Raw genomic sequence first — 16,731 nt, 5'->3', positions numbered from 1 at the left:
GTAATTTCTATTTTGTATGTACATATTGTGATTAAATAGAATGTTTTTCTTTTGTCATCATCTGGTCTCCTTGTACCTATTTTTAGCACGGTCTGAGTAACAAAAAAGCAAGCGAAAGAGGTGTTACATTTTGTCATGTCAAAATGAACCATTTTTGCCCAAAGGCAAGTGAAGAGTCATGGAGAAATATTTTTTGTAACTAGTCTACCCTAGATTTTGGCTCAGAATATTTTCATACTCTAATGTATTGATTTTATTTAACCCAAGCTCAGCATAAATTTTCAGCTTAGCAAAGATGGTTGTAAATAAACGAATGGAAAAACGTACTCTCAAAATAACAAGACTTTTTCATTAAATGAAGACGTTTGGGAGATAATCAGCAGCTTTCATGGGAAAAAAAAAAAGAAAATGGTTTTGCTATTGGAAAAAGATAATACTTGAAAATACCAGTCATAGCACTGAAAGCACTGAGAGTCTGTAGAGCAACAGAACTGAGTAACAACTGTCTGATGAAGGACCTGATGTCAGCCCAAAGGTGCTTTGTGTGGGCTCCAGCCTGGCGTGTTTTGTTCACCAAGGTTTGGTCGTTTATTGCCATTGTGGGATAAAACAGCAGTATTTGGCCTAAGATGAGAGGTTTTAAATTGTTATCTTTACCTGTTTAGGTGCTGAACATGTGAATATTAATGCATCCATGTAACTTCACTACCACGAGGAGCCCTGCTCATCAGGGCAGTGGCTTGTTGCGGTGGAGTTACCCGCAGGACTGTGGCTCTCCCCCTGAGCGCTTCCTTATCCCGCAGGGTGCTCCAGGAGGGGATTTCGGCTGTGGCTGCGAACACAGTTGGTAATGCCAGAGCCTTCAGCTCGGGCAGGCCCAGATCTCCTCCTGGAGGATTCAGGTGACTTCTCTCCATCGAGAAATTGGAGTCATCCCGCCTCCTCCTCCTCCTCGTGTGCAGTGTTAACACATGACGATGTGGCCAGAACTGCTGTTTCGTCGTTGGAGATGGAAATGTTTGTGTGGTGTTTCAGAAAATTTACATCTTTTGCACTGACAGTGCCAATAAGGGGAGAAAAAGGGGGTCAGTGGGCCAGTTTCATCCCAGCGCTGTTGCTTTTATGAACTTGGCCCAGGACTTTGTGAACAGACTATTTTTGCATTCAGATTCCATTAGGGATTTTTATTAATCTTTTGGTGGCTTGTTTATTTAAATTAAGCCCTGATTAACTTAAGAAGCTTTCTTTGGCATTTAATAGTTTATCAGAGTAAGAGATTACACTGCCAAACCACACACACATTTGTAACACAACTGCATCTGCGGTAGTAAAATTTATTATGCCGTATCTGTTTTACTTACTGCCCAGAAAGCACTTTATCAGAAAAAGACTTAAGGCACTTTTATTGCCAGTGTCCTCTGAAGGAGTGGAGGAGCTTGTGAGTATGAGGTTAACAGGCTGCTTGTACGTGGCTTACGATGGTGACATTTGTTGTCTGTGAACGCAACATGTAAAAGAGACTCAAGCCCAGAGGCGTGTGACAACGACCAGTTGCGTAGTAACTGGTAAAGAGAAAATGGCAAATTTTCTGACTGTGGTTACTAGTTCATTGTAGAACGCGTTAAGCAAAGTTCCATAAGAAGGTAAGACTTGATGCATATAGTAAATGTGTTTTAGGTCTCTTATTTCTCTGAAAATGAGCACGCAGGTCCCAGTGGCACGGTGGGAGCTGACTGCAGTCGCTGGGCTCTTGCTGGGTACAGAAGTGACCCCAGGGACCGAGCAGGCCTATGGAGTGCTAGGTTACAGGCTGGCACCCTTAGGCACTATCCTCTTAATGTAAAATACAAACCTCAGTATCTGCAGTAAAGCTGAACAACTGCTTTCCATGAATGTTCTACATTGGAGAGGGAATGTGCTTCCTTTGACTTTATGCCTTTTTTATATCACTTTTTCTTGGGAACCTTACGAGCCAAAAAAAAAGGAGAGAAAGTGAGAGTCTAGAAAGTATTTCTGCCCCATCGGAAAATATAATCTGTGGCCTAAGTCTGTTCAGAACTGTTCATGTTCCAGGTATCAGAAATGATTGAAAATTGTTTAGAAGCTAGCTAAAGAAGAGAAAGAAAGAATTGTTGAATCTTGAACAACATCCAGTGAATGAGTGTCTCAGGAGATGGAAAAGAAATGGTTGAATTAATTAGCCATTACTAAATATTTGCTCAGCTTTATCCTTCACAAAGAGAAGAAAAAAAAAATTAAGTACTGTGGAGATTCAGGGAGAAATTACACTGGCTAAATAAACCCATGTAATAACATAATCTACTGAAATAAGAAATGCTGTATTTTTACAGGCGTGTTAAATTTAGTCAAAAAATGTATCAAATAGAGCAATGTATCAAAAACTGAATAAATAAACACTTCAGTTCCTGATAACTGAATGAACATATTCAGCACTTGATTTGGTCGTTTGTTTCAGTTGGCTGTTTTGTACTTTAATCTTTCGTGGCTTAATCCTTTCTCTTTTCCACCCGCCTACTTACCACCCCTCAGGTGTCCTGGTCGTCTGCTGTTCCTGGTAAAACGGATGCCCGGGAGGAGATGTCCCTCTGAGCGCTGTGGCAAAGGCTGTCAGAAGGCATCGGGAAGCTCACCGTAAAGCATCGTGCACCAGCGTGTTGGCACAGACGCTGTGAGGTACGTGTTACCGGAGCTGTGCTGCTCTCGACAAGGTCCTGCTGGCCATTCCCACTTTTGGGGTGTTTGCCAGCTTCTCACACCCTTCTGCACATGTTGGTTGGTTGGAGGGTGCTGGGTCAGCTCACAGCAGCACAAAAAACGAGCATCGGCTTCCAGGAGGCCCATGGAGAAATTACTATTAATGGCTTGTATGAGATCTCTTTCTTCTGAGTGAGGCATGGGCATGGTGGAGAGCTGGAAACATCTCCCCCAGGGGCCCTCCAGGAGTTCAGCAGCTCTAGACCAAGCTCCTTTTGGGTTTGCCTTAATTTCCCATTCGCTCAGCTGAAATGCCTCATGTGAGATAGTAAAATCTGAATGACGTTGGGTGAGGATGTCAGCAGGCAGCAGCATCCTAGGAGGGTGGAGGAACACAAACGGGAGCAGGGTCTGAGCTTGCCAGGTTTGTGCCGGAGGGCTCCAGTTAGCGTGCCTGCTGGGTGGTGGTGAATTTCCCTGCAAGCGATCTGAAATGGGTGCTAGCTTAAGCAGGCAGATATTTGCTTTTTAAAATGCTGTAAGATTCTATTGTGGCTGGACTGATCTCTGGGTTGCGGCAAGCTAGGTTGGGTCTTTGTAGACCCAAACTAGCTAAACCAGCCCTGCTTTAATAGATCATTTTAGGAGGAAAGGAAGGAGTCCTGAGTATGAAGGCATTTCTGCTGGTCAGTTTTCCTTTTTTTTTCCAGGGATGCAGTCAGGGTTCAGCAAATTACTTGGCATCCTGTATTTTACAAAATGGAAAATATACATCACCACAGAGCCACAGTCCTACCCCCTGCAGCGCCTTAAAGACCCCCACAATTAGTCCTCAACAGGCGTTGCAGCTTCTGACAAAAAGGCCTGTGTTGGGTGGCACTGAACAGAGCAAATGCAAGTGCCTTTTGCTTTTTCTCACTCTACAGACCTGCCTGTGTGCCGCTAAACTTGAGACGCCACCAGTAGGAACAGAAATCAGATTTCATGCATCTAACAACCCGTAATGCCATCCTGCTAGTTATTAACAACCCGAAGTAGCTCTTGAGCTGTAAGCAAGCAGGCTGAGCCCCGGGCTCAGAGGGGAAGCTGGAGAGATGTTTTCTGGCAATGTAAGTAGCTCAGACGCTCGCTCTGTAGGAAGAAAAAATCACAATAACCTCTTTTCCTCTCCTCCTCTCTCCCACTCACCATTACTAATTGATCCTGATTGTAATGGCTTCTATTTGCTCTAAGCAGATCCTGTTCCCTTCCTGGGAAGACTTGAACAGCTACAAGGACATAATATTCCCAGTGGCAGATCTGTTCTTGGATTCAGGCAGATACAATGATCTCTTGATGGGAGCCCCCCTTTTTCGACCATCCAACCCATGACCATTTTAATTGATCATAATCTGAAATAACACACCGGCAGCTGCGTGTGGAGTAAGCCATCCCATGGTAATGAGCTGGTGTTTAATTTATTGTCACGGGGAAACCTTTTGCAAGTGTTTTACCTCTCTTCAAAAACCCAGCTGACTTCCTCGCATGTGCAAGCCGTTGGGGCTGGAGGCTGTCCCACCCCCAAAGGGTGGCTCTGCCACGTGCAGGGATGCAGGGACACACTTATCCTCTGTGCACGTCCACCCACATGGATCACGCTGTACAAGAGTTTAAGCTTCCCTGTCCATTCAGGTTGCAAAGCAAATGCTAGCAGTGCCCTGGAGCACCGCTATTGACTCGGGCTTCTCTGGTTATTGTTGAAGTTTCTCTGCGTTTGTGTCTCTTCCAAGTTCTCCCATCGGCGCAGATCCTGGCTGGCCTTGCAGCCCCGTCTCCGTGGCGGTGTTAAGCTTTCAAGCTGTCTGAGGTCGGGCAGCAGCTCTGTGCTGGGCCCCTTGTTCCTCTAGAGCCAAGGGAGAGAGCAGCAGTGGTAGGGGACGGTTCATCCCATCAGGCTGAGTGGGATAAATGGCTCTCAAGATGTTTCTGCCACTCTTTGGCTACAGAAGGAGCCTGGACACTTAGTGTAGGAGAGACATTTAGGTAATTTGTGCCTATGTTAATGGAGAATCATTCATGGCACAGCCAGCATCACTCAGCCATGGCTATATTTATCAAGCCTATGTCTCCTCTACTGCTTTTGAGTTGATCCCAGTATGACACTTAGGGACTAGTGGTACCTCTGCAGGATGCCACCCCTGGAAGCCCAGCCTGCATGCTTGGAGCTGCCTTGGTGTACAGTACTCCATTGCTCACTAGAAGCATTTTGTCAACAGGTTGGAGTTTGGGGAGGGAGGTTAGACAAGTTTCCTGGGGACAGAGGCTGCCAATCTGCTGCAGAAGTCCGCCGCTATGAAGGGCACCTGAGCCCAGAGCCCAGCCAAAAGCCAAGGGGGGACAGAAGCTTCACCATGTGCCTCCTGGCATTCAGCCCTGCCTGTGCTTCCCTCCTGCTACTGCTGTTGGAGGCTCTAAGGCTGTCACCTCGTCACAAAGTCCTAAATTACACTCCCAGTGCCTGCTGTCAACTGGGCTGTCAGTTCCCAAGCACCGCATGGTGTCCTTGGCTTTATGCTTGTCTGCGCCACCCTGACTAACTGTGGGCATCATATAAATAATAAACATTAATTCCCTTAATACCTTCCCTCTGTGCTGGGTTTTACAGAGGCACACATCAGCTAGCAGGTTATGGGTGCAACCGCGTCCTTGTCAGCAGTGTAATCTGTCTCCGTGTCACAGCTCCTGGACATGCCTAATTTAACAGGGATGTTTTTTGGAACTAGGTAATAAATTGTTTGCTACGTGTGGTGAGCCAGCCCTGTTCTCACCCCTCCCATCAGCCCTGTGTTGCCCATAACTGTTTTCCGTAGCTGGTCTCCGGCCACTTTGGCAGCGTACACTCGCAGGGCTCGCTTGGGTGCAGTTTATCTCTGCGGTGACGAGCAGCTCCGTCGCGAGTGGGGCTGGGGACGGCAGCCCGTGGGTTCAGGTGCTCTGGTTCACCACTGTGTTGGGATTGCTGCACCTTCCCAGTCTGGGGCACGGGCCATCTCAGGCAGCTCCTGTGCAGCCAGCCCCGCAGCGAGGGATTGTGTCTCATTCATTGATTGTTTTTTGTATCCTTGGAAACTGAAAGGGCATTAAAATTGCATGGTGCGTGCGGTGCTGAGGCACTCTCCTCCTTGTAGTGCTGCCATGGGCTTGGAGATGGCTACGGGGTGTAAAAAGCACTGCCTGGGTTTGGAGAAAAACTAAACTACTAGACTGGCAAAAATATTTAGAGGGAGGAACGTCTGTGAATAGCAGTGCTGTGCCTGGGGGATGCCTGACTCGTAGCCATCCCTGACCAGGGCTCAGTACCTTCTCTGTGGCCCAGTCACAGCGAGCCTGGGCTTCCCAGCAGAGAGCTCCTGCCCAGGAGCCTTGCCTTGACACCGTCCTGCCCGAGGCACAGGGACGGCTGAGGCTGGCGCCGGGCTCTTAATGCGGGGCTGCATGGCAGCGGTTCCTGCTGTTTGGAGCACACACGGCACTCACCACCCACCAGCCTGAAACGAGTTGGAACTGGTCTCACAAAAGCTCCTCCTGGGTATCTGATGAGGGTTTCATCATCTAACGCTGCAAGGCAGTTTATATAATCGCTCGGGGATGGAGACTCAGGCAGCACAGGGTAACACGGGAGTTGTTTTCCAGCACTTGCCCGCTTTTGCCCCAGGTTTCCTGCCTTAAAATAGATTTACTAAGTAAGAAATACTCACTCCAGTTGTGATGCATGAATGTTTTTCACCTTGTGCAGGAGCTGTATGGTGGGAAGGTTGTGGCCCTTGGGCAGGGCTGTAATCCACGTTTGGCTGTACGTGGTGCAGGGCTGTACCCCTTCGATTTGCATCGAATCTAGGTTACTCTGTCTCGCTCTTTCAGACACCAGATTTTCGATTTTCTAAAATGGTATCAGAACAAAGGCTCTCCCAGGATCTCATTTTCTCCTACCTTCTCAGTTGCTAATTAATATCGTGGCTGCCTAGTCACGCAGCGTGTGTTCATCTATATGCATGTGTTCGGAGAAAAGGAAAATAATAACCTGCATCATGGGATCCTGCGGGTTTATTTGCTGGAGAAAACAGATCCCTGATGTTCCAGAAATTCCTCTAGCTACGACAGCATCTGCTGGGCCCCAGCCCACCCCTCGGTGCTTTCCTTGGCTCCTCACAGTCCTGCAAGTCAGGGTGCTTCGGCTGCTCCCTGTCGTAGCTTGTGCCACTGCCAGGAAATGGCTGCTGGCACCTCTGCCTGGAGAACCTCCTGGAGATGCCGCTGATGGTTGACTTGCAGGGTGTTACTGACTGCTTCTGCCTGCTTGAGTGCCAGAAAACCCACGGAAGAAAGGGAACGGGGCGACTGAGTGTGTGAGTACACGGGGAGGAGAGAGAAACAGTTAAGAGAAACCACAATTTGTCGTGGGCTTCAACTAATGGGCATCCAATACTCAGAAATCATAGGGTAAAGTGCACCAGATCCCCACAAAGCACCGCTGGCAATGACTCACTGGTTAATGTGCTGCTAACTCGGATTTATAGGTTTAATATTTTTCTGTTGCTGTGCGGATCGCTTCATCAGTTTTCTTTCCTGTCCTGAGGTACTTTAATAAGAGTATTTTTTTAATAAATTATTCCATTTCAAAGGATATTGAAAAAAATTCCTTGCCATTTATTCCTCAAGACTTGAAATGGCCTCTGTAATGTCCTAGTCCAATTTACAAGCTGGCTAACTAGCTCATAGCTATAGAAATGTCCTTTTTTTGAGGATCTAATGAATATAATAGCCACTGTGAATGCATTCATTTCAATAGTGGTCATGCAGGAGGAGCTCTTTTTAATGAAACCATCTCTTTAGAAGAAAACACCAATGGTTTCATAAATTTTAAAAAAGAAAAAGCCTCGATAGTCCTCTCTTTTTTTTTCCATATATATCTGACTTAATATACACATTTTAGTCACAGTTTTTAATGATATACATTATTGTTTTCCGTTCCAGAGATCAAAACTCTGCTCTGGCAAGTGCTGAACAAACAGGTACTCGAGCTCAGCCGTATCCGATGGAGCCACGTGCGATGCGCCACGCTGCCCGTTTGGGACGGGCCCCTCAAAACTGGCACGCGCAGCCCGAAGCACCCGCGTGTACGCTGCGCGACGGTCGCTGCTGCTCCCGCGCCTGAACAGCTGCGCTTCGACCCGCGGAGCCAAGAACCTGCTGGAGCAGAGCGAGGGAAAATGGGCTGGGTAAGATGTTGTGGTATTTGAGTTGCTGGGTACGTAATGTCTGTAACTATTCATTTTGGGACTGCACACACACCATATAGGTGTATGCACACACACTATATAGGTATACACACACACACCCCCCATATAGGTGTATGCATGCACCCCATATAGGTATATGCACACACCCCATATACGTGGATGCACACACACTATATAGGTATATACACACACCCCCCCCATATAGGTGTACGCACACACCCCATATAGGTATATGCACACACACCCCATATAGGTGTATGCACACACACCCCATATAGGTGTATGCACACACACCCCATATAGGTATATGCACACTCACACCATATAGGTATCTGCACACACACCCCATATAGGTATATGCACACTCACACCATATAGGTATCTGCACACACGCACACCCCCCAGCGCGCGGGGCGGCGGGGGCGGCGATCCCCCGGGAGGGGCGCCGGGACCCCCCGCCACAGGCCGCGACCCCTCCGCAAAAGCGGCGGGACACTCGGGCTCCCCCCGGGGCTCCCCCGTTAGGTTTCAGTGTCGGAAGCCCCGGCGGAGCGGCGGCAGCCGGCACCTCTCCAGCCGTGGGACTCGCGTTTAAACCGCGGCGCGGTGCTGCGCGCCCTGCCCGCCCCCCGACCGAGCACGGCCAGTCTCGGCCCCTCCGCCGCCCCTCGGGCTCGGCACGGCCCCCCTCAGCCCCGGGCTCCCCCGGCCGCCCCCGCCGCCCCGCACGGTCCCGCCCCGCCCCGCCCCCGCACGGCTCCCGCAGCGGCCGCGTTTCGGGGGTGGCGGCTCCTCCCGGCAGTGCGGTAGAGCGCGGCCGCCATTGCATCACTGCGCGCCCCGCACTCGGCCGCGCCTCCATCCCGCAGCCCGGCACCGGCTCCGGCACCGGCTCCATCCCCGGCACCGGCGGGGGAGGGGGAGGGCGGGGGCGCTGCAGCCGCAGGGAACGGGCGCTGCGGGGAGAGCGGGGCACCGCGGCGGCGGGGGAGCGACCCTCGGCGCCGGTACCGGCGGGAGGGGGTGGGGGGGGGCGGGGCTGAGGCGGCGGCCGGCGCCCGCCCGGCCCCGCGGTCCGCGCAGCACTTCAGCGGCGGGGCCGGGGCTCGGCGGGATGCGCCGGCGGTGACGGGGCAGCGGGGTGCCGGGCAGGGGCCTGCGCCGGCCGCCATGGGGCCCGCCTGAGCGGCGCGGCCGCGGCGCACACAGCGGGGCCGGCCCGCCCGCGCGGCCCGGCGGCGGGGGGCAAGGCCCGGGCCCCCCCGGGGCGCCGCGGTCCCGGCCAGGCGGCGCGGCGCCTCCCGGCCGGCGCGCCCCCTGCGGGCGAGCGGCGCGGCGGCCGCCCCCGGGCCCGCGGGCCGGGCATGGGCGGCGCGGCGGCGGGCGGGCGCTGAGGCGGGCGGCGGCAGCATGGAGGCCATCTGGCTGTACCAGTTCCGCCTCATCGTCATCGGCGACTCCACCGTGGGCAAGTCCTGCCTCATCCGCCGCTTCACCGAGGGGCGCTTCGCCCAGATCTCCGACCCCACGGTGGGCGTGGATTTCTTCTCCAGGCTGGTGGAGATCGAGCCGGGAAAAAGGATCAAGCTGCAGATCTGGGACACGGCCGGGCAGGAGCGGTTCCGGTGAGACCGGCGGCGGCGGCGGGGGCGGGCGGCCGGGCCGGGCTCCCGGCGGAGCGGCCCTTCCCGGGGCCGTGCCGGGCCCCGGCTTGTGCGGGGCCGGGGGGGGCCGCACCGCCGCGCGAGAGGTTTGGCGGATGAGCCGAGAGTCAAATGAGACCTTTCGCCTTCCCCATTTCGGGTTTGTTTTCTTTTTTTTTTTGCAGCGTTGCCCCCAAAACGCAGCGGGGAATCGTCCCGCTTTGTGTCCCCGGGGTTTGTGTCCACCCCCAAACGGCCCCGTGTGGGGTGTGTAGGGAGTGTAGGATGTATAGGGTGTGTAGGATGTATAGGGTGTGTAGGGTGGAGGTGTAGAGGAGCGACCCCGCTGCCGCTGGGACGCGGCCCGGAGGCAGCGCCGGCGCTGCGGGATGTTTACCGGCCCTGCGCGGCCGCCGTGAGCATCCGCGGATGCAGCGCGGCGGGGAAGGCGCCCGCTCCCCGCTGGTGCAGCGCCAGTAACCAGGATGTTTCATAGCTGGACGCGCGGTTCGGGCTCGCTAGATGCGCTGGAATACGTGGTTTGAGTTTGTGCAGTGACAGCAGAAATCGGCTGTCTGTGGGACGCAGAAAGGCCGGGACAAACCCTTGGTTGTGGCTGTTGACAGGTGCCTTCTGGAGCGTGCACGGGCACAAACGATCTGGGAGATTAAGCGGTAGGAAGGAAGGCTAGAGGAAAAATAAATGGCATGTGGGACCGTGCCAAGAGTTTCCCGCAGAACTGTATGGTAAAAGCAGCAGTGGGAGTGAGCTCGGACCCATCTAAACGGGGCTGGTGGTGTCACAGGACACACGCTGCTGGGACAGTGCTCGTTTGGAAGGAGCGTGAGTGTACCCTCGGCTCCCTGCCTCCTGTTTGCTTGGATTTTTCATGCATCTCTAGCCCTCGTCCGCCTTTCCGTCCTGCTCCCTCCAGGAGCACTTTCCTTGCTCCATGATCTCTGTGCAGCTTCACGTAGCTTCTACTTCTGTGCTGTAATGACCTGCCTGAAGAACGTTTTGGTTTCATTCAGCAGCTGAAACCTCCCCTACCCCACCCCTCTCACCATCTTCCTTCGCATCCGTGGCGTCTGGCCCAGGATGTGCAGTCCTTACCCACCGGCAGGTTTTTCTTCCGCTACCTTGCAGCCAGGAGCCGGCGCTCGATTCTGCTGGGAGAGGAGGTGCTTTAGCTCGTGGTTGCATCAGCTTCCAGCTTTGGATCTTGAGCTGAGGTCTGTACAAAGCACTCCTGGCTGCCATCCCCTGCCTCTGCCTTCGCTGGCAAGAGCAAAAGCTGTCGGATGGCTTCAGTTTTTTTTCTTTTACACGTTAGGAAGTTTGGGGCCCTGGAGGCTTCTCACCCTTAGTGCTTGCTGGTGGTTGCCCCGGCCTGGTGCTCAGCTTGTAAGCGTGATGAGCAGGCGACCTTCAGCGCAAGGGCAGGCTGCCACGGCCATGGGCAGCAGCGTTCAGAGGCAAGAGGAGTGTAAGGGGCAGGAACAGTGAGTGACATAAAAACCCCCACATTGTGCAACTTTGAAATGCCCTTGCCGAAGCACAGACTTAAATTCCCAATGTGGAAAGCTAGAGGGAAGTGAGCAAACCCGGGTGCCTTTATGGAGCGGACTGAAGTATGAAAAAAAAAACAGGCAAAAAGTCTGTTTTGTGTTTATCTCTTTCAAATCATCATTAGCCCTGTGACAAATTGTGCCTCATAAAGACAGCAGCTCTTGGGCTCCTCCTGCACGCTGTTTTTTCTTGGCAAAAGGCAAGACGTAGCTATTACTGGAATAAGCTGAAGCCCCTCAGACTCGTGGGCATAGGCAAGAAGTGTGATGGTGCAGACACTCTCCAGAACCCTTAAACTTTTTTGTCGTAGTGCAGGGAATTTCTTAAGAAGGAAATTCCTAAGAATGAGCTCCGCTTTTTCACCAGGTTCTCTGATTTGAGCGTTTCCAGTCTGCTTTGCATAGTTTAACAGCTGCCCCGCAAGCAAGAAACCACTGTAGTTATTTTGAAGACACCTTGTTGGTGTTCTCTGGTCTGCAGCTGTGCTACATTTCTGCTCTTCCTGACCCCCGCTGTGAGCTCTTGCACGCTCCACAAATTAGAAGCAATTTCCCTGCAGTCAGGGCTTAAATGACAGTTAAACATGTGCCATTCTATTTTGCCAGATCAAGCCCCAAAACACGCTGCCTGGGGCAGCGTTGAAGCTGCTTTGGAGATGCAGAAGAGAAGGGTCCAATTCTTCCTGGATCCAGCAGGTTTTTGCCCATCTCTCGTTGCTGGACTACTGTGATTTCCTTGTCTGAAACGCGCTGTTGTGTAACGCGAACAAAAGCAGGAGCATGTGCAGCCCTCGCTCCCTGCAACTGTGTGCCACCACCTACAGAAGAGCTGTTTCGTCCAGCAGCTCTCCCTTGGCTGAGAGGGAAAGACTTGAACCAATGGCCGTGGACCCCGGGTGCAAGAGTCCCCACCGTGGGTACAGACAGAGGCAACACTTTTATGTTAAAACGTGGCCGAAATAGGTGCAAATAGCCGTGCTGCTCTGCGTGAGCACAGCAGGAGGAGGGAAGAGTCTTGGAAGAGAATCGAGGAGTTGTGTACAGCATGAAGGCAACACCATTTCCTTCAGCAAGGAAAACAGTCTGTGGAAAAGGCTTTGAGAAAAGGCACTGAGACCTTCACCTAGTTTTACTGCGAAGCAGCGTTCAGCTTAGATCCCGTCATGTCTTTCAGACGTACCTGAGGCCTTGTTGGTGTTGGCAGGAGGAGCCAGGGCCGATACGCCGAGCACAAGGGAGAAGCAGAAATGCCTGTGACAGCGTGGGGGGAATTCAAAGCGCCGGTATCTGTTGGCAGCTGGCTAGATAGCAAAAGGCAGATCTAATTCCCTCGGTGCCAAATGTGCAGAGCTACTGTTGTCCCTCAGCCAGATAATTGGGAGAGGATAAATTATCCAAACACAGCCAACTATCTATTCCCCACCCCCCTTTTAGCTGTCTTCAGTTCTGGATGTGGATTTTCACCCATCACTGCATGTCTGTTGATAAAGCACTCCTTGAAAACTCCAGTTCATCCTTGCTTGAGGCGGTTGCGCTAGATACACACACTACGGGACCAAGCAACTCCCAACAACAGTCTTGCATGGCCAAAAAAAGGACTTGTCCCAAGGTAAAAATGCAGCAGTGCCTACATGTTCCTAGCAAGAAAGGTTCAGGCCCGAGTGTGAATCCCTCCAGGGACTGAAATCGATCCTTGCTTCTGGATTTAGAACAAATCCATGACTTTTCAGAACCATCACATTTTTACAGCTTCTTGTTTTTTCCACGTGTAGTAGTCGTTGACGTGCAGCTCTGCTCAGCCCCGTGGCCTCAGCTTCGCGCCGTCACCCTGCGTTAGCTGATGCCATGTGCTGCCTCTGGCTGCGGCGAAGCCTGCCCTGGCTCGGAAGAGTTGTGGGAGACGCGCTCCATTTCTCTGCCTGCGGTTTGGGGGTCTTTTTGGTTACCTGTTTATTGTTGTCAGTATTTGGCAGGAACAAGGAAGCCATTACATCATTTTGCTGTCACTCGGGAGGTCAGACTGGCTGCTCCTGCCAGTGTGGTAGCTGCAGCGGTGTGTTTTGACCAGTGGCGTAGTGGGAGAAAGCGCAGGAGTCAGTGGATGTCCCTGTGCCTGTGCCGAGGCCCTGGGCGTACGGAGAGCAGCTACAACCCCACCATGGTCTGCCTTCCAACTCTGTAGCCTCCACCTTTTATGTGTCTATCAGAAAGTGGGTGTTTAGTTTCAAATAAATCCTTTAATTTGTTACGGTGCTTCTAAACCAATGGGTTAGACAAGGGATTCAGAGAACTTACACGACAGGGATGGGACTGTTGGGGCTAACAGCAAAGGGCATACAGAAATCCACGATAGAAAATAGAGACCCAAAATGGTGGTGGGGCTTTTGAACAGAGCTGTAATAAATTGGTGGGGCAGATAGTTACCCAAGGATGAGGTCTTTAAGCCAAGAGAGGTTGTCTTTTTGCATGACAAGCTCTACAGAGCACAAGGTAAAAGCCCTAAGACCGTGCGTGGCTGGCTGCCTCTGCCCTGCGTGCTGCAGGGTGGACAGGGTGGTGGTAACGCTGCTTGCTTAAACTAAGACCTGTGTTCAGAAGGGCTGCATTTGGCTTAAGGAAAAAAATAATCAGAAGAAACACACAAAAGCCCCACATGAAACGTGCTCTGCCCTTCTTCCCAAACAGCTGTATCTTATACTTCTGTTGTGGCTGATTCACTTCCAGGTCCATCACCAGAGCCTACTACAGGAACTCAGTTGGCGGACTCCTCCTCTTTGACATTACCAACCGCAGGTCCTTCCAGAACGTCCACGAGTGGCTGGAGGAGACCAAGGTGCACGTCCAGCCGTACCAGATCGTCTTTGTTTTGGTGGGCCACAAGTGTGACCTTGACACACAGCGGCAAGTCACCAGGCACGAGGCTGAGAAACTGGCTGCTGCGTATGGTATGAAGTACATTGAGACCTCAGCTCGGGATGCCATTAACGTGGAGAAGGCCTTCACTGACCTGACTCGAGATATATACGAGCTTGTTAAAAGGGGGGAAATTTCAATCCAGGAGGGATGGGAAGGGGTAAAGAGTGGGTTCGTCCCAAATGTAGTGCACTCTTCAGAAGAAGTGGTGAAATCAGATAGGCGGTGCTTGTGCTGAGCTCTTCTAGTGAGGCAAGTGGTGATGAACTCTACTAACCAAACGTACTTTACTAAGTGAACTCGGTGTGACAGAAGGGAGAGCAACACTCCCGTTGTGAACAGCCTCCCACGCTGTTGTGGACACCAGAACAGACCCCAGAAAGAAATGTTCTGTTCCAAATAACCTTTCAGAACTGGGGGCTACAAACCTAACGGAGAGTGAGTGAGGGTGCGTGTAGATGTTGTAACAGGAGGCAGAAATGAGGGGCTGCACGAGACAGGAGAGAGTACACAGCTGAATGGGCTGGCACATGCCAGGGTACTGTACATGTCCTCTTCTAAGTGAATCCATAGCTCTGTGCTGGGCATTGAAGCCACAGTATGGACACTTTTAGCAGTATGACAAATGGGCAGACAGAGAGAAAGAAAGAGGACATCTTTGTCAGCTGTTTATTACCAGGAAGGTGTAAAGGCAGCACAGATACCATTTCCTCAGAAGGCCAGCTCCACAGGGAAAGTTTACTGACATGGTATGCACACTTCTGAATTTTCTTTCTTATGTTCTTGAACCTATTTCGATAGCGAAGAATATTCTGTGGGACTGAAAGAGGAAAACAGTGGTTATTTGATTGGTAATGAAAATTTAAATTAATTCCACCCCCCCAGTGCTTTTCTTGCTGTGCTGAACTGGGATTCTAAGTGGCAACTCCTGCTCCAGTAGTAATTATTCAATGCATTTTTATGCATTTACTGCCTGGGTGAGTACCACGAACGTTCCCTGAGTTCGGGCTTTCCAATAGAATTAAGCGATCGAGAGCATAAAGAGCGAACCATGTCCTCATCTGTCATATCTTAAGGCTGATGTCTTGCAGCCAGGTGGGACAAACCAGCCTTTCTGTCTTGCTAACAGCACCGTGCTGACCTTTTGGGTGTCTTACCAGCCAGGTCACAAGGAGGAATGGAAAGGGGGGGTGGGGGGTGAGGGGGAGCCCACCCCAACAAAATAAAAACCTTGAAAAGCTTAACTCAGGTGCATCAGACATGCTAAAAGGTGAGATCTGCTTTTAAAGAAGTTAAATAGCATGGAAGACAACAGCTTCCATCAGTACTTTCTGCTGTTAAAGTGTCATTTTCTTTCTTGGCATCTGTGGAAGAAGAGAACTAGCACTGGGAAGGAGGAGCACACAACAGAAGTGTCTGAGCAGGTGGAAAGGGAAAGCCACAAGACAAGGTCAAAATTTGTTTGCTCCATGTTTTAATTTGACAGAGGAGGATCCGTCTCAGGTTGGTCACCATGGGATGATAGCCGTGTTACAAAAGCTTCATGTAGGTGGATGTTTTCTGGGAATGCCGTTTACCACATAGAAGCTTTGCATCCGCTAAGTTTAACTTTTGAAGTGCAGCAGGGTAACTGTGCTGCTGTAGCAAACTAGGGAAGTTCAGCCTATTAAAAGCAAACAGAACCACAGTGACAAAATTTTTTAACTCAAGTTTGCAAGCTTTATACAGCAAACTGCTAATGGGCAGGAGGGAGGGATTAGGTAAAAACCACAGGGAGCAACTAGTGTTTGATTTTAGGCCTCTAAGTAGAGAAGAACAAAACACTTATTACAGCTTTTAAGCCACCCCATCTATAAAAATGTGGGTCTTAATTGCTGTTGAGTTCAGACAGTTTCTCCCTTCGACTGTCCTAATGGTTTGCAGCGCTTGGGCAGGGCTGTATGAAGGAAGAAAACCCTGTGGTTTCCGTATTAAAACTGTAAAAAATAGAAACAAACCAAACCCAACCCAACAACCAAACCCTGAAAAATGAATTAACTTTTTTATTTTCAGTGTTCTAGGAACAATTTCAGTTCCTGGGCTCTGTGGAGGAGCAGTAGTGTTGCAGCTGCTGGTAGCAAATTCGAGGAAGGGAGGGGTGGCGATGGTGATGGGCGAGCACCTTTCAGTGAGCTCCTCACTGATAAGGACCCCTGGTCACACCTGAATAGCTTATAAATGTGTCAAAAACCTTGTGCTAAAGCCCAGTGAATTCCAGGCAGATTCTGTGGTGGCAGAGTTGAGTGCCCTGAAAATTAAATGAATAAAAATGTGTATTGAAAAAAAAAAAAGTCCCTTTACAAAATCTCTTTCTAGGTAAGCAAAGCTGAAGAAGACTGATGCAGAGAGCACCACAGGAGCTCGGCTGCCATGGGCTGTCACAGGCTGACACCAGCAGAGCACGCACGGTTTGGTGGGACCAGGTCTGTGAGCCCTGCTTTCACAAAGGCAAGGAGGACAAACAAGTAGGGAAGGGTCGGGTTCCTCATTTTCAGAAAGGCGAGTCCACCAAGGCGCTGCCTTCAGGGTCTGGCTGTTCACCAGGTGTGTCTTGGGTTGCCTCGCTGGGCATCG

General features: G+C 51.2%; 1 protein-coding gene across 1 annotated transcript; it reads left to right on the top strand.

Annotated features, from left to right (window-relative positions):
- Nucleotides 1-9,404: 9,404 nt before the first annotated feature.
- On the top strand, nt 9,405-14,356 carry RAB39B (RAB39B, member RAS oncogene family). Its single transcript, XM_086619628.1, has 2 exons — nt 9,405-9,619; nt 13,930-14,356. The coding sequence occupies exons 1-2, from the start codon at nt 9,405-9,407 to the stop codon at nt 14,354-14,356; spliced, it is 642 nt and encodes a 213-aa protein (XP_086475754.1).
- Nucleotides 14,357-16,731: the final 2,375 nt, after the last annotated feature.

This window comes from Tauraco erythrolophus, chromosome 13 (genome assembly GCF_009769465.1).
Source record: "Tauraco erythrolophus isolate bTauEry1 chromosome 13, bTauEry1.pri, whole genome shotgun sequence".
NCBI classification, from domain to species: Eukaryota; Metazoa; Chordata; class Aves; order Musophagiformes; family Musophagidae; genus Tauraco; species Tauraco erythrolophus.
This window is presented reverse-complemented; position numbering and strand designations above follow the sequence as displayed.

Excerpts from the sequence above, each read along its gene's own strand:
- RAB39B (XM_086619628.1), top strand. The coding sequence starts at position 9,405 with ATGGAGGCCATCTGGCTGTACCAGTTCCGCCTCATCGTCATCGGCGAC. Across the intron at positions 9,620-13,929 it reads GCCGGGCAGGAGCGGTTCCG|GTCCATCACCAGAGCCTACT; the intron begins GTGAGACCGGCG and ends ATTCACTTCCAG.